The sequence below is a fragment of the Lycorma delicatula genome, chromosome 1 (assembly GCF_047948215.1).
Source record: "Lycorma delicatula isolate Av1 chromosome 1, ASM4794821v1, whole genome shotgun sequence".
NCBI lineage: Eukaryota > Metazoa > Arthropoda > Insecta > Hemiptera > Fulgoridae > Lycorma > Lycorma delicatula.
In genome coordinates this window covers 360,736,697-360,762,606 of record NC_134455.1, presented here as the reverse complement: position 1 = coordinate 360,762,606, position 25,910 = coordinate 360,736,697, and the positions used below count along the sequence as shown (strand labels likewise).

Genomic DNA, 25,910 nt, shown 5'->3' with positions numbered 1-25,910 from the left:
CTCAGACTATTAATGTTCTATGTGCTAAGCTAAGGGTGACAGACACACACACACACACACATGGACACACATGGACACACATACAAATGAATGCCCTTTAGTAGGGTAGGATTAAAGTTACCTATACATAAACTTTTTTTAATTAATTTAAGCTTATAATAATTTTTTACTGAAATCTATTTAATATAATTTCATAAATTAATCTCATATTTAATATATTTACTTTTGTTTTACTTTCTGATGCCACATTAATTATGTATTTGATAAAATTTTAACCATTTACTAATGATATAAGTATATTTTTCATTGTTTTTTTGTATTGTACTGTATAAATAACTTATGTATAAATAACTTATGTAATAACTTATAACCGTATTGTACACATTTATTAAAATATATAAATAATAATAATAATTTATATATTTTAATAAATGTGTACAATATAATATATATTAATTAATTAAATTTATATTTAAAAGACATGCTTGCTATCTTGGTCACCTTTAATGCAAGTAAGGATTTTTATTCTAATACCCTTTTAACCTGATAACCAGTTCTACTTATGACATAGAAGACATCCTGCAATGCTCCATTTTTAAATCTAGCATGTATAATCTGTATAAAATATTAATTAAAGATGGTTTATAAAAAAAAACTTTAGCAATGAAATATGTTTGCAGATTAAATTGCGATAAAACTTTTTTCAAGATACTTGTATAGAGAAAATTGAATAAGTTTTAGTTGATGTTTGGAAAACTTGATTTTCATGAAAAATGAAAAGTATAACTCTGTTAAACTGTCTGTAGACATGAAAATTGCTTTTTTACTTGATTATATCTAGAAGCTTGGAGCTAAAAAAGGAACAGTTTTCTGATAAGATTGTTCATAAAATTTAATGTGAATATTGACTCAAGTTAATTTTTTTTTTTTTTTTTTTTATTCAGATGTCACACGCAATAGCTGCATCTCTAAAAGACTTCAATCAAGATAATGGTTGGGTAAAAGATGATCAAGGTCGTCATAATAACATTAGTGCCATTTATGATTTTCCTGATTTTGACTCTGATGAAGAGGTAATTTATCTGTTAGTTACTTATATATGTATTTATCTTGCTCTAGTTAATATCAGAAAGTTTATTGGGGATATTGTTAGTGTTACTGTCGTTCAATTTATTATTTTTTTAATTGTTTTATTTTAATTTTACTTATACCACTGACAGATTAGTCTGATAAATAGTAATAGTAATAAATACGAGAGTAAGTCAATTATTATTCGCAATTTAGTTATATTTTTGTTTATGTTTGTAGTACTGTCATGTTGTAGATGATGCATGCATGGTTTAATTGTTGTTATGTCTATGCAGGTTTGATATTGCTAGGTTAGTTTTATTATCGCTGCCCTGCCATTAACCATGGCTGCTTTGCTTTCTGTTTGCACCAAAGAAGAGCAACATTCAGTGATCAGTTTTTTGTGGTTGGAAGGTGTATCAGAGGCCAAAATTCATCGAAGACTTTCGGTACAGTACAGGAACAGTGTGTTGCTGCAACAGAATGCCTATGAATGGATTGAAAAATTCAAAAACAGTCATCACACAAGTGTTACACACGACGAAGGAGCCAGACGACCATTTACCGCCACAAATGAGGAAAACATTGAGCGTGCATGTGACATGGTTTTCTTATACAGACAAGTAACTATCAATGACGTGGCACATCGTCTGCAAATTAGTCACGGTTCTGTCTACGAAATCATTCACAACAGACTTGGGTTTCATAAAGTCTGTGCAAGATGGGTCCCAAAACAACTCACACAGTTGCATAAAAAACGCGCTTGGACATCTGCCAAAAACATCTGGATCGCTACGGTAACGAACGGGACATCTTCTTAAACAGAATCACCACTGGTGACGAAACATGAATCCATCATTACGAGCCGGAGAGTAAAAGGACGAGTATGGAATGGAAACATCCAAATTCGCCCTGCAAAAAAAAGTTCAAGACCCAATCATCTGTAGGAAAACTGATGCTTACGGTTTTTTGGGACTCACAAGGCCCAGTACTGGAACATCATGAGGAAAGGGGCACGGCAATAAACAGTATGGGTTACAGTGAGATGCTTACTGCCAAACTGAAGCCTGCAATTCAAAGCTAACGCCGAGGACTGCTGTCAAAAGGTGTTGTGTTGTTGCACGACAATGCCTGTCCACATACTGCTGCCCACACTGCTGAAACGCTCTAGAAACTCAACATTGAAGTACTGGTTCATCCTCTGTATAGTCCTGATCTTGCTCCTTCTGACTATCACTTGTTTGGTCCACTCAGAGGCATTAAGGGCCCATCAATTTACCTCGGGCAAAACAGTGAAAGAAGCAGTGCATTCCTGGCTCACAGCTCAACCGAAAACCTTTTATGAGGGCATCAGGAAGCTTGTGTAACGATGGACCATATGCATTGAAATACGAGGAGGATATGTTGAAAAATGATGTACACGTAAGTTTCCTATTTGTATTGCAATAAAATTTATAACTATATTGCGGATAATAATTGACTTACCGTCGTACATGAAAGTAGTTTATCAAGTATCTGCAACTTATCTTTATACTGTTGACCCAAACTACAAGTATCTGCATGTGCAGCTGTGTCATTAGTAGCCTAACTGAAAGCATCATGTTTGCTTCTATCAGCTGATATCTGTAGTTCGGCTAATGTGAACTACTAAACTGACATTCATCAAAATTAAACTATTTGATAAAACACCCCATTAGTATGCAATTTAGAATTAATTATGAATTCGTTAATTAATGTATTTAGTTTGAATTTATAATATTAAAATCAAAGTATGATTTTATAATATGAGGTGCTACCCAAAAGTTCGGGGAATTTTACCATAAAAATAAAATAGCTTACCATAATTTATAATTTCCACTGTCTCCTTCAAAGTAATCCCCTTGAGCATTGATACAGTGATCCCAGCATTTTTCCATGATTCCATGCATCCCTGGAAGTCTGCAGGTGTAAAGTGTTCGAAGCACGTTCTGCGTTTCTTCCTGAATCTCCTCAATTGTGTTAAAACGACGGCCTTACAATTGAAATTTTATTTTCATGAAGAGAAAAAATTCACACGTGGCAAGGTCAGGCGAATAGGGTGGGTGGGAAATCACTACTGTCTTTTTGGAAGCCAAGAAATTCCGAACGGCTAGCGATGTGTGAGCGGGTCCGTTGTCATGGTGCAGAATCCAGCTGTTGTTACCCCAAAGATCTGAATGTTTGCGCCTAATGCTTTCATGTAACCGCTTCAAAACTTCACAAAGAATATCCCATTGACAGTTTGACCAAGAGGGGAACAAATTCCTTATGGATAATGCCCTTGATGTCGAAAAAAACAATCATCATGGACTTCACGTTGATGCGAACTTGACATGCTTTTTTTGGCAGCGGTGAACTTTGCGACTTCCACTGCGACGACTGCTGCTTAGTTTCAGGGTCATACCCGTACAACCATGTCTCATCACCAGTTATGATGTTGGAGATGAAGTTAGGGTCATCTCTTGCTGAATTTTTCAATTCACTACAGACAGCTACGCGATTTTGTTTCTGGTTGCTGTTCAACAGTCTCTGTACGAATTTTGCAACAATGCGTTTCATGTTCAAATTGTCCGACAAGTTGCGTTGCACGGACCCATATGACATTTGTACGACTGCACAAACATCATAGATTGTTTGTCTACGATCTGCAACAATAGCCTCTCCCACTTTCACAGTGTTTTCCAGTGTTACGCTTGTTGATGGTCTTCCTGAACGCTCATCGTCTTCGACTGTCGTTCGTCCATCTTTGAATCGATTGTACCACAAAAAAGTCTTACTTTTCTCATAACTTTGTCACCAAATGCTTCTACAAGCATGTGATGGGTTTCTGCACCAGTTTTTTAAACATGAAGCAAAATTTGATGCAGGTTCTTTGCTCTTTAAAATCTGCCATTTAGAACTTCGCCAAAGCAGTAAAACTCAATGTTACACAACCACACGAAAGTCAACAATGCAGCCTCTCACCATCACAGCTGTTGGAACACTGATTTACAAAGAGTACTGTTAGCCACATCTAGCGGCGGCAGGTCGTAGCAGCAATGGTTTTTGCGCGAAATTCAAATTCCCTGAACTTTTGGATAGCACCTCGTATGGTACGTTATATCTATACCATAAACTACACATGTTATTTTAATCCCAATTTTTCCCATAAAATGTGAATTATTTAATAAAATACAAAATATTATTGTAATAGCACTATAAAATAATTAGATAGTGTAATATTAAAAAGCATATTTTCTGCCAATTAATTACAATATTATGAACTACTTCATAAATTTTATTATAATAACAGTAAAAAGCTATAGTTTACTGTATTTACCCTACAAAGAATGGTTAAAAAAAGTTAACGGTTTTATCTATTACTTACCACTTTAAGTATTTATTAGCACTACATTAACATTCAAGACATAATAAAGAAGTATTAATCAGGGCATATTTTACACAAATCAAAAAAGAAAGAAACAAACATAATTTTAGACAAATCAAACATCATCGGTTACTTTTTCAAGTGCCTTCACGTTTTCACTCAAGCGGTTCAATCCCACTCGTGTCATCTGAGTCTTCATCACTGCTCTCTGAGTCAAAATTGCTCACTAATGAAATGACGAACAATTCAACGAGGTTGTCGATCTCGCTTTCCTTTGATAAGTACTAGTCTTCAATATTTTTTACATTGTAACACTTTCTTACCCAGTCTTTTTGGCCCATACTGGCAAGCTTCTCTTCAGGTAGCATTTGAACTTGAGAAAAACTACAAGATGTATTTTTACTAGTGATGTAGCTTTTAACATCGGCCAATATGAATTCAATTGGGTTGAGATCTGGAGGATATGGTGGCAGTCTTAAGATATCATGACCCTTCTCTTGAACAACTTCATCAAGGATATTGCAACAAAATCTAGGTTTGTGCAATTTTGCCAGTTTGTACACCTCAGCCATATACATAGCATCGGTTTGTTTTCTGCTCATTGATTTTGGGAGTTTATCAATTTTAACATTACGGTAAGGAGCATTGTCTATTACTAAAACACTCCATGGTTCCAAATTTGGCAGCAGTTTTTCTTTTATCCATTTTGTAAACTTATCCTGTTTACATTATCATTATAGTCCCCAGTTTGATTTGTCGCTTTCCACGTTAAGGAATTTGGGACAAAATCTTTTTCATTACCAACATGAATAATTATAATCTGTACTCTTTAGAGATTGGACGACGTCGGCCACCATTCTTGGAATTGTCTGACCACGATTGATTTTTAAGGTGACTGCTAAGTATGTACGATTCATCAAGATAAATTATGGGCTGTCCTTGATTTCTAAAACGCTTCATTGCCTATTTTGGGTTCTCCATTTGATCCAAGATCCTTCAGAATATATTTCAAATTGCTTTTCTTTCCTTGAAAGTTAATACTCTCTCATAGCTCTAGTAATAGGATTTTCACTGTAGAAAGGCAGTGTTTTTGCAGATGAAAATTATAAACTGTTCGTGTTACCATACCTTTATTAAAGTAATCCAATCTTGTGATATGCCTTTTACAAGTTGGTTGTGTGCCTGGAATTGAAAAATTTTTTGTTTTGTTATCATCACTATCTGTTATTTTTTTTCAGTTTGCTATTAATTGTCACCACACGCTCAGACACATCATATGCTGCAGCAGTTCTTCTCATGCTTTGGTGAAGTAATTGTTACAGCCTTGTTATCTGCTTCTTCCTTCATAAACTTGTAAACATTAGAAATAATTTCTCTGCCTTGACTATGAGTGATGCGTCCTTTCAATTTCGATTGAACGCCGTTGTCCATTTTTAAATTTTTGTGCAAACACTAACTTTCTAAATATTAAATTTCTACCATAAGATTGTTTGTAAGCATAAAATCACTATCACAACGTTTTATTTCATTTATTACAGGAAGATTACTATATAAAAATCTTATGATCGTATACAACTTCACAGTGCTCGGTTGAAGACTTAATTTATACAGTCTGTTTGTAGTTTTATAAAGCAATATTTGGGGGAGGGTTTTTACCAAACTACAATAATTGATTGTTGCTACTGTGTGTTGACATTAGTCATCGCATCAGCAAATCCTTAGATAAATATTAGTTTAAAAATGTATACGTAATAATAATGAAGTAGACATAATAAATGTGTTAACTGTGGTGAGTCATTGCTTATACGATTCAAATGAAACACTGTGAAAGTGTCATGCTGACAGACAGTCAACACAATGTTTTTGGAAGAGAGACACTTCTCCCCTGCCCACCCATCAGTCGGCCGGCCTGGCCATGCACGCATGTAGTTTGGCACAACTGTAAATCTGTGAGCAGGAACAGTGTTCTTCAGAGCTTTTTTGTCTTCAACTTCAGTTGCTCTTAATTACATATCAGTAAAAATGTGTAGAAATGAACAGTTTCAACCATTTACAGACGCTCAGAAGTGAATGAATATGATATTTAAAATAAGGATTTAAGAGTTAACATTATATTAATATTTATTTCCTTAACTAAATCCCAACATTCTGACTTGCAGTAACAGTTTTATCACAGTTCTGAATGTTTTGGAGTTGTTGACGTATCCTAACTTATTGCTACAAATGATGCTTATTTCTATTTTTTAAATTTCTGTTATTTAAAATCTTTCAATAAAATGTTTGTCTATATGTATTTCTGTCTAATTTAAAATTATAAAAAAGATAATATATCTATCGCCACATTTAGTAAATAATTGCTGGTTGTAGATTTCAGATTAAAAGAATGAATTGTTAGAAATCTGTAGACAGCACTTGTTTGTGAATTCTAATTAATTCTGCATTCTCAAAAAATGTGTTAACTACTTTTTCAAGAAGAAACAATTAAAATGTAAATATTAATTTTTATTATTTTACCCTTTTGGCACTGCTGCAAACAGGCATTTCTTGTGCTGAATCAACAATTATCACAAAGCAGGTATAAACTTTATTTTAGTAAAAATAAACATTTTAACATTCTTTTCTACATAGCACGCTTGCTCTTCAGTTCATTTTTACCATCATTGCTTGTTTATCCCCTCAGAGAAAAATATCTTCTTTGGTTGAACAGTAGCTATACATACATCACTTAGTCAAAAGTAATCAATGGCATCTTAATATCTCTTTTGAAAGGACCAAGTAAGTGATAGTTTGGAGGAGCCAGATTAGGACTATATGGAGGATGAACTGATATCTTAAATTTGATTTTCTGAACAGTCTCAATTGTGTAGGCACAATATCTGGACAAGCATTGTCGTGCAACAAAACAGTCCTTTTGACAGTCTTTCTCAGCATTTGTTTTGAATTGTAGACAAAGCTTGTTAAACAAAGTTAAATTGTTAAACAAAGCTTCTCAATGACTATTTTACTTCAACGATGATTGTTTATTGTTGAGCTCCTTTTCTAATGATGTTCAAGTAATGGATCTTGGAGCCCCAAAAATTCTCAATGTTTAAAAAAGTAGCATCTGAAAGATTAAATGGAAGAATAGCTATGAAGTGATTAAGGTATGATACATATTCATCCATTTGTTTTTAAATAAACAGTATATTAACACTGATAGGCAAAAAAAAATTTTAATGTTTCTCAAAGTGTGATACCATTCCTTTTTTGAATTCCTTTTTTGCGTATATTATAGATTTGTAAATACAGTTCTAACACCCTTAATTTTAAATAAATTATGCTTCAAAAAAATATTAAGGAAAAATATAATTAAAATCTAAAATTTATAATTTTCCGTGGCCATACCTGTGTTAGAATGATTTCGCTAATACTTTTCCTTTATAAATAGCCTCAGGCACATCCCAAATTAATGTCCAACAGTAATTGGCGAGCATGTTAGTATTGCATTTCCCTTTATAGCGGCTTTCCATAACCAATTTGTCTTGGTGGAAACATTCACTGTGTTCGTCACTTACGTCTCTGAGGTTGTCCGGGAATAAATTCAGATATGAGTGGAGGAAATGTATTTTCAAAGACATATTACAATCCCATAGATCTGTATGAAGTAAAAAGTTGATTAAAAATGTCATGATAATTGTCAGATTTTTGTTTGCCGAGAAAATGTTTGCAAACTTCTTTAAATGAAGCCCAAGCTGCACTTTTTACATTATTTAACATAGAGTTAAATACATCATCTTTGGCCAACTCTCTTATTTGAGAGCTAACGAATATTACTTCTTTAATTTTTCCTGCACTTACATTCAGAAATTTCTGCCTGATGTACAAAAATCTGGGACTATCCTTTATTGCTTTTACAAAATTTTTCATTAGTCCTAGCTTGATATGGAGAAGTGGTAAAAATATTTTTTTTCGGTTCAAGTAAGAGCTTGTGAATAAGATTTTTCCCATTTGGAGTAACACAGATGTTTTTGGTAGCATAATGTTTGTCCCTAGTTCGGCTCTCCTATTCACAAAGAAAACACAGAGCCTAACTGCATGCCTAACAAAATAGCTATAACTTTCAAATCACCACTTATGTTCCAGCTATATTTTTTATAATTTATTTTTTTCAAGAATGTCTTTCATCACATTGTATGTCTCTGTTAAATTAATACCATAAGTGATTGGTATTGAAGGATATTTGTTACCGTTGTGTAGTAGAACCATTTTTAAACTATACTTAGACAAATCTATGAAAAGGCGCCAGTCCTCATGTTAATGAACTTGTCCTAAGTGCAACGTAAGCTCATCAATATTTGTGCAATAAAACAAATTATTTTATCAATAAAGTTCTGAGCAAATTCTTTTTGTCAGCTTCGAAAGCCTGAAATGTTTTTTTTTTTAAGTAAGTTCCAACCTTCCAGTCTTGATCCTAACAGTTCAGCTTGATTTTTTGATAAATTTAAGTAATAAGCAATAACCAATTCATTTAATTCACCTTGTGATATAAGATGTGGCTTATTGGAAGATAATTCAAAATCAAAATCATTGTTGTCTTCTTCAGTACTGCCTGATTCTTAATCCCTGCTTTCGAAACATACATTCACAGGTGGCTCAGGAACTGGAATAATTTTACTGTGAGGTACAGGCCTGATTGCAGATTGCACTGAAGGATACTTTTCAGTATGTTAAATTTTTTTAGAAATTCCAGACATACTTGTTAAACAAAAGTAACAATTGGTTACATGATTCCTTGGTTCACGCCAAACCATAGGTACAACAAATGGTAAAGCCTTCCATGTACCTTTCAGCCATCCTCTTAAATATACTGAACAATTAGTGCATAATATATAGGAGCTCATTTCTTATCCTGATCACCAGTTTTACACTGAAAGTACAAATTATGTGCTTGTTTAATTAAAGGTGTAATGTTTTTTCTATTTGATTTTACGGTAAACTCACCACATACATAACAAAAGGCATCTACATGATTTACACAATTTCGAGGCATTATGACACTGCACTATTAACAAACTTAAGACAGCAACTGAACAAAATTAATTCATTCTTAAATCCAGTGCTTAATACAAACAACACAGCTGTGTTTTCAGCTACATGTTTTGACCTGCACAGACATGAATAATCTTGTCCATGAAAGCTCACTCTTCAGTATTAGATATGATGTCACAATATGTGACTGTGATATGATTTAATTCCTTGTCTAGTATTGTTTACCTGTAGCTTACAAATTATGTTAACAAAGTTAAACAATAAAAAATGAGCTAACATAATACAGTGTATGAGCTTAACATGCTAACTATACATTGAAAAATGAAAAAACTCATATTAAAATTTAAAAATTTTTCAAAAATGGTGGGTTATAGAAAGATTCTGAGTTCATATTTGTTTTCAGTATCAAAAAACAGATTAAAATCATGTATCAGATTTTAGGAAACAAAAATTATGTTTATCAGTGTAATTTAAATGGAGTTTTTACTAATTTTTGTTTTTTCTTATTAAAATGTGACTTGATATTGACTATTTAAAAGATAAAACTGTATTTTAAAGAAAAAAATTTAGTTTTAGTTGCTTGTTTTGTTTTATAATTTTTAGGAAAGTGAGGTAAACCAAGCACTGGCAGTAAGTCTTATGGGGGATTGTGCCAGAGATGATTATTCTCGTTTACAGGCAAACAATCCACACAGTAACCATAATCATGCCATACATGAGTACTGCAATAGTCAACATTGTTCATCACTTGATCGTCAGTACAAATAACATCTTTATAGTACTACATGTGATGCATGCATGTTTTGAATTGAATCATTCATATTGTGTATTTAATGTACTAATATTTTTATTCTTTTACATCAACACTGGAAACTGAAAATCTTCAGTTCAGCCTTCTTTTATCTGTGTAGAGTATTTTTCTTTTGTATTCTTATTTTATATATCTTTTCTGAAGAAATTTGTTATTTAGCATATAATTTTTGTTTTTTATATAATGAATTTAGTAGCTTGTGCTTATAAGTAATAAGTTGTTGTATATATGAAGAGTTTAATTATGGAAGTTTCTTAACATCTATGAAGTAAAAAATTGTTACCCTAAGGGAAAAGTTATTTTTTACCTTATAATAACCATAATTTTGTTTTCACTCTTTTTACACCATAATCTAGCTTTTAGTGTTTCATTTTTTATTACTTATTTTATTTATTTATTATGCATATAGTAGTTAAACTCCCATTGCTTAAAAAGGTTTTATTTAAGATTTTTATTATAATCTCTGGAAATTTATTTATTCAAGCACTCATATGCAGTTTTTAACATAATTTCTTTATGTAGAGTAAATTTCCAGTTATCCAAAATAATGAGGGAGAATGATTTCAGATAATTGAAATTTTCTATAACCCAGTTTTACTTAGTTATAAGCAAAAGTTTCATTAAGAGATCATATTTTTATCTAGAAAAACACTTTATTAAGACATTACAGAGTTAAAAATAATGATAATTAGATGTATTACATATTCTATTTAAATAATTATTCCAATTAATTTGTTTTAAGATAAAATAAAAAAAATTTTGATTTATTATTATTTAACGAGCCATAATAAAAGCTTGAAATGAGGATAATTATACATATCAGAAATTTAAGTACATAACATCACCAAAGTGTGAAGTACATGTTGTTAAAGGAATCTGTGGAAATTTCTTACTACTAAAGTATTTAATGCCTCCTCAACTATCATTCTGTCAAAGTCTGTTACTCATGTCTATGTCAGATTCTGCTTCTTTTTTCCAGATTTTTACATGCATTACTTCATTTTAAGTGAATCACAGTTTCCAGAAGCAAACTTCACTGCTGTACTTCTTTATTAACAGTCTTGTAACATCCAAGATATTCTCTTACACAGAAACATTAACATTAGTGACATATACAGTGGAATATTTGATCAAAAAAAAAAAAATGTCCTATTATTAATACAGAAAAATAAACATTCTGTTTGAATTAAATAATTTCCAATTCCATAAATATATTTGTATGCAATAATAGGTGTATTTGGTAAATATCTTGTAAAATTTTATAGTATAAAATTGTTTTTTTAATCTGGAGAAATTTATAAAATATTCTTTCAGCCATTTTGGTTAAGCTAGGTTCAATTTATTAGGAATCTAATCTACTATATTTGGTTTTATAACTTAAATAGAGAATCAAAGGAATTATTAATATTTTTCCAACCATTCATTGGTATTATTTTAAATAAATAAATTTTTAAATAGAAGAATATTATAACAAATTTTCCAATCTGAAGAAGAGTTTATAAGTCCTCTTATAAGGTTTGTATATTAATTTAACAAAAATGATTTCTGTTAGGAATAATAAGTTTATGAATAATTCAAATGTGGAATTTTACATAACCTTGCAGGTAAAAGCTAATAAATAAATTTTTAAATGTGATTTTGTGCTTAGTATCATATTTTTTATATGGCATTGTTAGCATAAATAAATGGCATATAAATGTATCATATAAATTGATATTTATACAATAAAAGGATTAATAATCTTTAATAGGCTATAGTCAGCTGAAAATTAACCTTTTAGAAAATTGCTAAACTTTGAGGGTCGGTGAATTTGGATTATCAGAAATCAGAATTTCTTTCCTCAGCAATAGATTTTGTATTTTTTTAATAATGATTTACTTAAAATATTGCACTTTTTTTGCTTATTCTAGTTAGTAAACAAATAGCGAATTCTATAATTATTAGTTCACAAGATTAGAGTTTTTATTTTTATTATAATTTATTTACAGTGTAATTTTTATCTTCCATAGTTTGTTTAGTGAATATAATTACTGCTTTTTGATAACAATATTAGATTTTTTCAGAAAGTACAAATGTCTGTTATTAGTTAGAATAGAATATATATTACTTTTGATAATGCAATTACTTTTTGACCCTTTAATGCATTTTGCCATTACATCAATTACACTCCATATTTAAAGTGTGTTTTGCTATACTTAGTTTATACTTTGACATGTCATTGTATGCTGCCTTCTTACTGCAATAATCTTAATTAAAATCATAACTAGAAGATTGTAAAGAAAGGGGTTTCCTTTGCATTTATTACTTTACAGTTAAGAAATTGTAAATGGTAATGGATATTTTGTTAGTTCATTCTAGTCTGTCATTCTGTAAATCAGCTGGTTTTTTGTATACTTTATCTGTTATTGGTACTACACATGTCTTTCCACTTTTCACAGTATTATTTATTTGTAACAATAATTTTGTGTAAATGCGTTTTATTACTTTTTAAATTAGAATTATGTTTTTCATTATTTTCTTATATAAAATTTTGTTAATGTAAATATTAATCAAATATGTGATATCTTTGTATTTAATGTGTACTGTAAATATTCTTTTTCTTTTATGTTATATAATTAAATTGTGTGTGCAGTATAAATTGAAAAAAATAAATATTTATAAAGTTTAGTTTACACATTTTATAGTCAATTTGTAAAAACAAAATCCAGGCAGATAAGGGTAAAAATTATGAAATAAAGAACACAATAAAGGATTAAGGATTAAATAATAAAATATTGTTTTGTGAGTTGTGAAAATATTTACCTATACATGCATGGTCAGAAGTGTCATCTTTTCATCAATAATAGTTTTTTTTCCAATTACGTTATATAATTTTTATTATATGTAAATAAGAGATTTTTTTATTTATTTGAAACAAAATGGAAAATATTTATTTAGCAATAAAAAAAGACAGTATGATAAAACAAAGTAAGTTTTTTTTATAAATTATAATAATAAAAAGATCTTATTTATTAACACTAGTCAGTTGGCTCCATTGAGAATTTTCTTTAAAACCCAAAACCATGTGAAAAGGAAATTTTGATGAGTTCTGAGAAATTCTTCATATTGGAACAACTGATAAATATTTTTTGTAAAGTTTCTGGATGAAGGAGAATTACTACTCTGGGCTCTGGGTTTATAATTAAATAAAACAAAAACAAAAACCCTAAATATATATATATATGTTACTGTGAAAGATCGAAATTAGAGAATGTTAATTTTCTCTGGTGAATGTTGTCACATACCAAATATGTCAGTAAAATACTGAGATATTTGCTTATTTGGACCTTTGCCGGTAAATGCCAACAAGCACAGATAATCTCTGATTGTGGTCAAAACAACAACTATAAATTTTTTTTAAAAATCAATTGAAAACCAATACCAACCTCCAAGGTAAATAGATTACAAGAAAGCCTCGTCAAAAAAAAAAAGAAATTTAAATTTAACCAAACACAGCCTGCACTCGTTTTGCTCGCTAACTTCATCTAATTAACATTAAATATACAAATTATATGTTATTCTCCAACATTGGAGGAGGTAAATCAAATTCACCACACTCAGCATGCACTGATGGTGAAAGTTGAATAAAAATATTTTTATATAAATTGAACAAATGGCAAACCATCTGACCATTTATTTATATCATCACTCATCCATATAGTTAACATATTCTGTATATCTTGATTGGCCCTTTCAATTTGTAAAATACTGAAAATTTGATTAAATTTTTTTATAAATGCGATGAATTTTGTCAGTCGCCTCAAATGTTGGAGAATAACATTTATAATTTGTATATTTAACATTAATTAGATGAGGTTAGCGAGCCTAGGTTATATTTGGCATAAATTTAAACTTCCTTTTTTTTTAATAGGGTTTCTTGTAATCTATGTACTTTAGAGATTGGTATTGGGTAATGTTTTTTTTTTTTTAATTTCTAGTGCTGCGTTTGTCGACATATACTGGCGAAGGTCCAGCGTTTGGTCTTTCACTGATGTATTTGGTAGGTGTCAACTTTCACCAGAAAATATCAACATTTGCCAGATATCCGTCTTTCATAGTAACATATATGTCTCGTATATGAATATATGTGCAACATGTATGGAAATGTTTAAAATAAAAGTAGAATATCTAAAAGTAAAATGTGTTGTGCATTGCATAGAGGAGATGCATGCAGGTGTGCGTTGTATGCTTGCCAAAATTTTAAAACGTATCTAGTGTAAAAGAAAAGTAAAGAAGTACATGTGTTATGGCATGCACTTACATGTAGAAATAAAGAGTATCTAATATTCCTTTTTCCTTGTATTTGTAATACTGAAATTCCTCTACCAACCTAAAAGATAATTACCAGTTAACAAAATTTCTGAGCAGTTTATTTTTGCAAATAAATACATTTGATTTCAGTCATTGCTTTGAGTAAATCAAAAATTAGAAATTAATCATAAAAACTACCTTTTTGTGATGTATGATAGTGGCTGATGTGATCCTCAGAAACACTACAAAGAGAAAAGTTCTGCATGAAAAAACATTTTGCATAAAATATATTACAATCCATGACACAAAAAGGTAAGTTATATAAAAGCTACAGTATATTTATATTAAAATATTATTATGAAAATGGATGCTTGTAATTTAAACATTACTGATAGATATTTTTATTTAATTTGTTTAGAAATAATTTTTAATGATTTTAAATTTTCTCATCTATAAATGATTGAAGAAACACCCTGTCCTTTTTATAAACTCTATTGGAGATGTACTACAGTAGAATATTGTTTACAGTTATTTGTAAATAACTGTAAATTTTGCAGAATCACAACTCACCATGTCAGAGATATTTATAAGAAAAGATACAGTATGGTTTGCATGACTGTTATAAATTTAGAAGAAAAATATAATGAACTTAATTAATTCATCTGCATTGATCCTGGTTTTACCTAGCTTGAAAATGTACAGTATTATCTTATAATATGATTTTTCTTTTTTTCTATACAATTTTTATTTATGTGGTTTCCATTTATTTACAGTTTTAACTATTGCTGATTGAAAAAATATAAACAAAAATTTTAATTCTCCTTTGATTACTGATTAAAAAAGAAAATACAAACCAAACTAAGGCATCTACATTGCAAAAACTGAAATCCACAATTAACAGAATTATAAATTTTAAGTTACTACTACAAGTTCATTATGTGCAGGGATTCATCTTAGGATTCCAAAACTCATTATTATTGTCACAGATTGTTTATAAACCACTAATGGTTTTACTTTTGAAATCATGCAGTGTGAATCAAACCTTGTAGGTTCCCAGTTGTGGACAATCTAATTTTTACATTATTTAAAAAAAATTATTTTGGATAAATTCAAAATGAGGGTATTTTTAAAATTATTTTAATTTAAATAAGTCATGTAACAACTCTACATACTTTTAGATTTTTCTGTAAGGGCATTCAAACTATTCAAGTTGTTTTTTTTAGTAAAGAGACAAGATTTTAGAAATTGTAACTATAATAATTCTGGAATGTGTTTGCTCACATGATGACAATTCTTACATGCAGTCTGCTGAATTTTTATGAATTTTTATAGTTATAGCGATTGAAGACCAACCTGAAATCACTTATGCCACTGAAACACATGCATCAACCAAAAGATTCTTTACCCAACATTTTGAAAAAAATCTTATAGAAAATCATAACTCCTTATTTACATCAGTCTTTAAAATGGCAAAAGACTTATGTACAATAGGAAACAAATAAATGTCACTTCTGCTTATGTCAGTTTTGACTTTAACAAAAAAATTAACCATTTTTTTTTAAATACCACTACCTTAGGGTGCACAATTTCATAATTTACTTATTTATTTAATAGCAACAACAGATTGATTCCCAGTTATACCTGTATTCACTATGATGGATGTTAATAAATCTTGTAGCATGTTCGACCGGGACAGAAATGCCATGCCCGACCAGGAATTGAATCTAAAATCTTTAGATGAAATGCAGAGAAGTTACAGTCTACCAGAAAAATTAAAATTAGATCCTATTTTCTTAAAACACTTGAATTTTTCTGTTTCTTTTTACTTCCAAAATTCATCATTCAGTCCAGTTCCATTTTGAATTTTAATAAAAGGTCCTTAGCGGCAATTGAGCAAAAACATATATTCGGCAGAATAAATAACATTTAGTACTATTTTTACCTTTCTAAACTCTGTATTTGTTATACTGCCACATATTTAACCATTACTCATATTGAATATTGGTAGTCTTATAAATTCTTTCTTGTTTAAAAAAGAAAATTTATTTTAACATACACATTTTTTGTATTTATTGAACTATTTTTGAACTTCCATTATTGTGGTATTTCATTCTTGTAACCTCTATTGAACACTTACTTGATGTAATTATTCTACAGTAATTTAATTGAAAAAATGCACTATGTAACTCTTATTATTTTCAATTAGCTGCTGAGTTCCCGCCTACAATTTAATTTATTTTATATGTGTTATCTGTTTCCTTCTTTGTATTTCTGTATTACGATTTAAAAAATTTTTTTTTTATAATTTGCTGTCTGTGTGTGCATATTGTTTGACTGTGCTTGTATGACTATCCGTGTTATGTTTACATGCTACTGTATTCCTTTTATTACATGTATTTGTGCACATCTGTTATTTTGTTAGTTATTGTTTTTCTTTTCTTGATGTTTTTTCTCTTCAAAGATTATATTTAATCTAATATCTGAACTAAATTTAGTTTAATTTTGTTTGATGTGATGTACTGTATTACTATACAGTATACAATTACATAAACGTCTTACATTAAGTGTTGATTGTTCTCTTCTTTTTTTTTTAATTTATAAGCTGCTATTTTCCTAAGATATGAGGAAAAATATCTTTTATTACTAAAAGTGTTAACTTAGTTTGTATTATTTATAAGAAAAAACAATTTCAAATCCTGTTTACTTGCATGTAGTCATTTATGACAATAGATTAAAATTAGTTTAACTATTTTGAATTATTATGATATAATAAAATGTTCATAAAAATTTTAATATAACTTAACCTCTTAGTAACAAATACATTAATTGTATAAGGATTACTGGAAAGTTCTAAGCCTGACAAAGAAAACAAGTTTTCAGAAATTTTATTTTTATTTTTCAACGGACATATCTTTCAATTGGATTCATTTAACCAATGACTTTCCAACTTTTTAACTCTCAGTATAAACTGGAATCTAACTCTTTTTGTATATCCATCTGGGATAAACCTTTTAAAACACTTTTTTATCCATTTTATCCATTTTTCAGAAAATGTTAAAACTTAATTCCTTTACTCGATCATCACAAACAAGCAACTGAACTAATGTGTCTGAAACATTAGCAACATTGCATCTAAGGATCACACTTTACAAATATCATAGTTATTTGGTCATACTTGCATTATCTCTCTGTCAGGCCTACTTTCTGAATACCCTGGAATGTATAATTTTGGATGGTGCTTTCATCTCATCATCCTCTTAAGCATCATTTAAATTACAATATTTTTTAAAACACATGTAAGTTGGAATCAGGATTAAATATTTTTGACAAAGGTGGCCTAAAACTAAAAATTTCATAATTCAAATGATCTGCCTGGCAAAGCTATTTTATTATTAATGTAATTTTTGGTACAGGTTGAGACATAATTAATAATATATTTTTATTTTATCAGTTATTAAAGCCTATATTAAACTTTTGTCTAGTAGAATTATATTTTTTATATTTTCTTTTTGCATATCATTACCATGTTTTTGCTCTTTTTCTTTTTAACCATTTTTTAACTGCTACAATGAGTATTGACTTTTTACATTATCAATGTTACATTGTTGTAACAATAACTATTTCATATAATTACTAATATGTAATTATATATTATATAATTACTAATATTACAACTAGTTCTGTGAACTTTGTATAACTTTAATTGTTATAATTATATTGGATTTTTTGCACCTTTTTTTATAAAGAACAAACAATAGTAAATTAAAACAAGTTTTTCTCGTTATAAAATTATCAAGTGTAATAGAAAGGAAATTGGCATGCTTTTATTTTACTTGCAAACCAAAAAATACGAACCTTGTGTTGTAGGAATTCTAGTAAGAAGCCTGTTTATTTATTCACTGCCCAGCAAAAAAATTGTTTTTTGAATGTTTCCTTCACTTCATGAGTCAAATCTTACTAATTTTGGGTTGAGAAAAATGAATATGACAAAGAAAAATTTGTATTAGCTCTAGTTTCTGAAATATTCAACCTGGTGGAAGTATTTTATTTTAGCAGATTGAGAAACGATAAATTTTAATTACATATACCGACAACACAGAGAGTCCATTTGACATTTTTTTAATGACAGTTACATTCTAAGAGTTCTTAATTGATGGAGGAATACCTGGCAGTTGGTTGGATCTGAAGAGCATCATCTGATGGCTTCATGAGATCGTTGTCTTTTGGCTTTCCTCTTGTGAGTTCCAGAGCATCCCTACACACAGACCAGCAGTAATCCACAAGCATTGATTCATTCTAATGGTTCTGATATTTTTGTTCCATTACAGAAATATCCTGATGGAATCTTTCTCCATGTTCATCACTGACAACTCCACAACTAGGAGGGAAAAAGTTCAGCTGTGAGTGGAGAAAATGATTTTAAGGGACATGTTGTACCCAAGTTGATGGTATTTTTGCAGAAGTATTGTCACCAATTGACTGTAGTTTTCAACTCTTTTTTTGCCTAAAAATGCATGAATGACTCCCTTTAAAGCTTCCCAAACTTCCTTTTGTTTCCCCTCAAAAATTTGGTCAAATGCAGGATCATTTACAAGTTGTCAAATTCGTGACCTAACAAAAATATCTTTTTTAACTTTTGCATCACTTAATGTAGGAAATTTGTCTCTTAATTACTTAAAGGCCTGTCCTTCTCAGTTTATACTTTTCACAGAATTTTTCATCAAACCCAGTTTTATATGAAGGGGTGGAAGAAGAAAATCTTTTGGGTCCATGAGAGACTCTGCAATGACATTTTTCTTGCTAGAGTTAAGATTTCTTGCAGGCCAGTCTTCTTGAATATATGATTTCTGTCCCTACTGTCCCACTTACATAAAAAGCAGCAGTATTTAGTACACCCCAGTTGCATTCCTAATAGTGCAGTGATGACTTTTTAGATCACCACAACTTTGCCACTTGTGTTCAGCATATTTGATTGAGCCTAGAGGATTGCCATGTTTGCATAAGTTGATGTTAACTGCCAACAGGAATAGAAGAAAGATGGTTGCCATTGTGAAGTAATACAGCTTTCAAACTAAGCTTGGAGGAGTCTATGAATAGCCTCTAGTCAGTTGGATCATGATTCAAATTCAAACATTTCATCAAGCCATTAATGTCACAGCAAACAAAAAGATTGTTTTTCTTCACAAAAAAAGAAAGTAGATCCCTATGATGATGTCTGTACTGTGAGACCCTGACATCACATTGGAGATTCCATTGCTGTAGTCTTGACCCTAAAAGTTCGGCCTTCTTCAATAAATCAAGGTCTTGAATGAGACCACTTAATTCCACTTGACTCGGTCTGTGAGGTTTATCATCTTTTTCATCAAAATCAGAGTCATGGGATGTGAAAGGCTTGTTGGGTTCTTATTCCACACTATTTTCATTTTCTACTTCAAGCTCATAATTTTGGGTTGGAGTAGGAACTGGAAACTATCTGTGGAGTAGATCGAATAGCAGATGGAAGATTAGGGTATTGAACTGTTCCTCTTTTCTTCATTGGCAATTCTGCCTTTATAGGTGGAGTTAAGCAGAAATAGCAGTTATCTGTATGGTTTATAGTCTCTTACCAAACCATAGGCACAGCAAAAGCCATAGATTGTTTTATTTTTCAGCCGTTCCCATAGTAGCTGAACAAGAATTGCAACATATATGTGGAGCCTATAACTTATCCTGGTCCCCTATTTTCATACCAAAATAATTCTTAGGCAGTTTTCACAAGGGGTGTCAGATTGCATTTCTCTGACACAAATGTTATTTCCACCACAAATGTGACAAAAATTATTCACTGATTTTACACATTTTGATTTAACAAATTTTTCACTTCAAAAGCACTCAAAAACCAGAAATTCTGCGCTAATTATAACAGACAATATGAAACTCACAGTCACAACAGCAGTAATAATGTTTATAATCTATAAACAGCTGAAAAATGTTGTGTTTTGTCATTTAACGGGTGTGACTACTCCAAAAACAAAATTTCCCCAAACTAAAAATGAAGATCGGGAAAAGTGACATGTCACATTGTATCTCCAAACCACAAGCTAATCGGTTATTTTTATGGTGACTTGAATACAGTAGATGGAAATACATAAGAATAAGCTTTTTTTCATTGTTGGGCAGTGATTATTTATACATTTATTTTTTCAATGTTTTTAATGCAATTTAATATTTTATACTTGTATTCTCAATATTGATATATGAAATTAATATTACAATATATTAAGATGTATTTTTACAAGGAAGATGAAATTGTGAAAAAATCTAATATCTTTGTCAGAAATTAAATCTGATTTTGGCCGATTCAAAGAAGAAATTCATAAGCATTTTCAATCCATAACTTCATTCATAATAACTATTTTACAGCCAAATATGCTTTTTTGTTTTGAAATTACTCGTGGTCTTATACAAACTCTGCAGGTCTTGCAACAATGAAATAAATCGGACTGCTGCTCTTATTTATTTTTAAATGTAGTACAAATCAGTCAAAATGTTACAAGTTTTACAAGTATTGGTATTAATTATATAACATTTTATTTTATGTTGTATATATATATATATATATATATTTCCTTGTGAGGGGGTTGAGAAAAGCCATTTTAATTCAGTTAAACAGTTATTTTAATACTATCTTTATAAATACATTTATATTACATATAAATACATTTTATGAGTAAAACAAAGAAGTTAGCTTTTATTCCTTTTATGTGTTTCAGAAGGTATAAACTTGAAATTAAAGCTTGCTTTAACTCTTTCATACTATATACAAATTTATTTATAATCTATTTCAGTTTTATCTAAATTATTTTTTAATGTTTTTTCCCCCCCTTTCAGCTGTTCAGGTAAATGTAACTGCAGATTATAACATGGATTTAGTGATAGCTCTTGAAATGTCACGTCTGCAAATGATAGAAGATGAAATGAAAAAACGACAGCGAGAAGAAAGTAGCAAGTAAGGCTATCTTCCTTTTCTTTGACAGTTTGAAAAATTAGAAATTGTTATACTTTATTCTTAGAAAGATACATTTCTCATTTTATGTAAAAAAAAAAGTCTAGTTTTAAGTCAGTGTAATGGGACTATTAAAAATAAAAATTTGCAAGATTTTCTAATCATTTGATATATTTATTTATGAATTGCTTTCACAGTATAATTAGTTTCAGTTATATCTGTTTACATTCAACAAAAAACAAGTAATGTAATTTAATTAAATAATTATAATTTTTTCATAGTACAGCTTAGGCTGAATTATTTTTTTACCTTTCTACTCATGACTAGGCAGACAAGTTTTTTAACCCCTTCTATGTAAATTTTTCTCATACATTCATCATGCATTCATATGCTTCTATTCGAATTTTAAATCTGCTAAAAACTGTCAAAAAAATTTTTTTGTTCAATTGAAAATAATTAGAAGAACCTGAAAAAAGAGGAATTACTTAGCTCTACATCATATTCCAGAATTCACTAAGGTTCTATGTTGTCAGTAGCTTTACTAAGACTAGCCAAAAATTTATTATAAGAAATACAGTTAAAAAGTTTTGAAATTTAAAAAAAAATAGCATGCACTACTATTTTTATTTACTTTTTCCTGTTATGCTACTACTACTACAACAACCACCTCCACAATGTGTGATAGTCTGACTTTATATTCATGTACAAAGTATATGAATGAATGTCCATTTCATTTGTATATGAATGAATCATTTGAATGAATCTCAAACATTCATTCAAATTATTTAGGTTGTAACATATTTATTCTTACCATTACAAATACTTTACTTAATAACGTAAAAATAACATTTTTTAAAATAGGCAAAAACAGTAATTTAAACAGCATTAGTAAAAGAAACAGTTAACAACATTTAAAAACAGGACTAAAACTTTAATATGTCAGGCTATAAATATCTATTTATAAAATAAAATACTATGGATTCATAGTGTTATAAAGGCTGTTTAAAAAGAATATATTTTAAGAAATATAGAAATATTTCTTCTCTCATTTTTGATGCAGCAGTATTAATTGCAATAAACTAATATTTTGATAACTACTGAAGCTTTGTACTGTGTACTGTACATGGAATAACACTGAAAGGTTCAATTAGTACTTCATTTTATCATAATAAATTTAAAAACAGCTCTTTCTAAGTACAGAAATAAGCTTCCACAGATCTTACTAAACGTTAAAGTAGTTCCATTTTCACTGGTATTGAGATTGTAGTCTGGTTACTTTAACAAGCAATTACCTTTTTTAAAGCCAAATTTTTCTTCCATTTTATCCAATTGTTGAAAATTATATTTATATTTAAAAAAAGAACACCCTATGCAAATTTACCAAAGTTTTCAATATAAAAAATTGAGTTTATATAAAATCTAGCAACATTTTTTGTATTCAAGGATCTACATTTACAAAACTAACAGGATTCAAAAATAACGTAATAAGAAATTAAAAATGTTTAGAAATTAGAATTTATTATACAAGATTATACAATAACACTACAGTTAATTTCATTTCATATTTTACTGAACAAAACAACATAAGTAAAAAACATTAATTCAAAAAATATTAAATCAAAGCACCAAAAACAAATGCTTTTTGTTTTATTCACACTAATAAAGCATTATTTTACACTAATTAATAAAAAACTTTTGACAAAGAATTATTTAGTAGATAATTATCTAGTCATTTTTTTCAGTTTTTTAATCAAATATGAGTTGCAAACTAATTACATTAAATCGACTGTTCAAGGAAAGCTTCTAAAAGAACAAGATGCCATGCCAAATTCACTCGCCAAACATGTTTAGAGGTTGTTCAACTCATAGACTGCTGAATTCTGTGAGACAGGAATACTTGTAACCAAAATACAGTTTTCTCAATATAAACAGTGATTATCAAGAAAATCTGTTTGAGATGTGTATTTTGAGAATCATAATAAAATACTTTTTTACAAGGTGTATTGAAATTTACTTTACAGGCCTTGTAATTTTAATAATGTTCTTTCTTTCATTATAATTCATAACAAACTGTGAAGAAAAATGGACATCTCTTATGTGCCATATAATTAATGCTTGTGAGTTAGTCCAGCGTTAGAGTATAAAATGTGGTTAATCATATTAGAATCAATAAAGTAGATAATTTAAGGTGTAGGTTATGAGTTTGTTTTTCTTATTATTTTGCTGTTTTTCTGTGTTTATTATTAATAATTATTAGTCTATTAGAGTTTTCAATAATATTAATGTTTATTTTCTTTTCAGAAGTAGTATTGTTGAACAGTCGCCCGGTAGTAGTCTAATCACAATGTCTGATCATAATGGTAAGTTCACTTATTTGCATAACATGAGTATTTGAATAACAAGGTATCCATTTTTTTTATAAGTGATGTAATATTTTATCAAGCATTAGTTATATAATAAACAAAAATTTAAAGACCATTAATTTATAAAGCAGTGACCAATAAAATGAGTAGAAAATTAAAAGAAAATTTATTAGTGATAAAGTTTATATGAGAAATCAGTTAAAAATTGTTTGGTAATTAAATTAAATTCTATTCTACACATTGACTTTTTTTTAATGATTTATACATTGAATTTTAGTTTTGAATTCTACTAAGTTAAGTTTAATTTTATACCCTGACGAAGTGTTTGGATGTCTATTACCTTTGACTAAGGATGTGGAGAAAAGAAGGTTGGATTTGCAAGTATTCTGGAGCAATAAGATTCATTTTATTTTATTTTTACAAACCTGATGCATGACAAATGTATTGAAAAGCAAGGATTCACAATTCGTTGGTAGAATATCAGTTGATGTGTTCCATAAGGCAGTAAGATCTGGAGCAGTATTCATAAGCTATAAATTGAACTGCTGAAAAATTACAGTAAACCAATCAGGGATTAGAAAAATATTGAAAACTGTAAGAATGAATTTGGTGAAAGATTCCTGGAAAAACTTAGCAAATAATCAGTGAAATAGCATCAAAATAAATCAATTACTGCTGTAGAAATTTTAGAGAAATGAAACACATTAATTGTTAAGACTGATTACATGAGTATTTTTATACAAAGTGTACAAGTAAACAAGGTTTGATAAAAAAAATACATGGAATTTTTTTAATATCCTGGGCTGTATAAGTCCAATTTAAAGATATATAAATTATAATTTTGCTTACCAACTAGTGTAATTAATTATTATGTTCTAGCATTTTCAGAAGTTATTTTTCCATCTTCATGAACATCTGATAAACTTGTATGTATATAATTATTCACTTCACATATTAATTTGATGTATGTTAAAATAAAAATAAAAAAATTTTCATAAATATAACAATCGATCATCATGTTATAAGTAAGTCATACATTTGTATGTCTAGTTAATAAAGCGTCTCAGTTGTTTTATGTTTGTTATAAAAGCAGTTTGACCAACATACGAATCAATAATTATTTTTTTTAAATTTGTTTAAATAATCATTTTCAAAATTTGTTTGTTCATTTATCAGTTTGTTGTTATTTAAGTAGATGTGGAATTTTTCTAAGATATTAATTTTATAAAAGTCATTTGAGTATTCAAGGATATTAATAAAATTATTTAGATCATAATCATGATATGTCTGGCAAAATTAGATTGTTCTTTGTTTCCTTTTATTATACAGTTGGTGTCTTTAATTCTAATCAAAAAAGATAAATTAATCATATCAATGTATTCTAAATTGCATTTAGCGCATTTCAAACTATAATAATACTCCCTGTTTATCTAAATTTTTTTTTTTAAATGCTTCAAATTTTTTATTATTTTTAATGTTTCAGAAGGATCTTTGTCATTTATGTAGTTTATTATTTTGTTGTTCGTTGTATGTGCTGATTTTAATTCAAATGATTTAAAGACTTTATTGAATTTCTTGTAATTTTTATTATACTCAATTTTAACATGTCCATTTCTGTTGTAATTATTTGTAAGCTTTTATTGTATCTTCTGTATATATATATTATGTTTTATTCTAGTATATAATTTATTTATTAGGTTTTTGTTGTACCCATTATTTACAGCAATATAAAAAAAATATTATTTAATTTTGTGTTATTATGTCTTAAGTATTTTATCACTCTAGATTAATGCGTTAAATGTTGCTATTCTATGATTCCAAGGATGTTATGAATTCTGATGAGCGTATTACATTGGTTGGTAAGCAGAATTATAAGTTATATATTTTTATATTATATATACCAACAGACCATGCTAAATAAAATTATTCTAAATTATAAGTCCAATTGTCACAATTTTTTTTATGTTGGTACACTTGGTA

The 25,910-nt window shown here is 29.1% G+C and overlaps 1 protein-coding gene across 1 annotated transcript in view; it reads left to right on the top strand.

Moving 5' to 3' along the window:
- Positions 1–25,910, top strand: part of LOC142317242 (uncharacterized) — a 105,704-nt gene that overhangs the window by 64,159 nt on the left and 15,635 nt on the right. The window contains exons 14-17 of the mRNA XM_075353637.1: positions 945–1,073; positions 10,085–10,235; positions 21,453–21,570; positions 23,869–23,927. Of these exons, the coding sequence (XP_075209752.1) occupies positions 945–1,073; positions 10,085–10,235; positions 21,453–21,570; positions 23,869–23,927 (457 nt within the window). The remainder of the gene's footprint in view (positions 1–944; positions 1,074–10,084; positions 10,236–21,452; positions 21,571–23,868; positions 23,928–25,910) is intronic.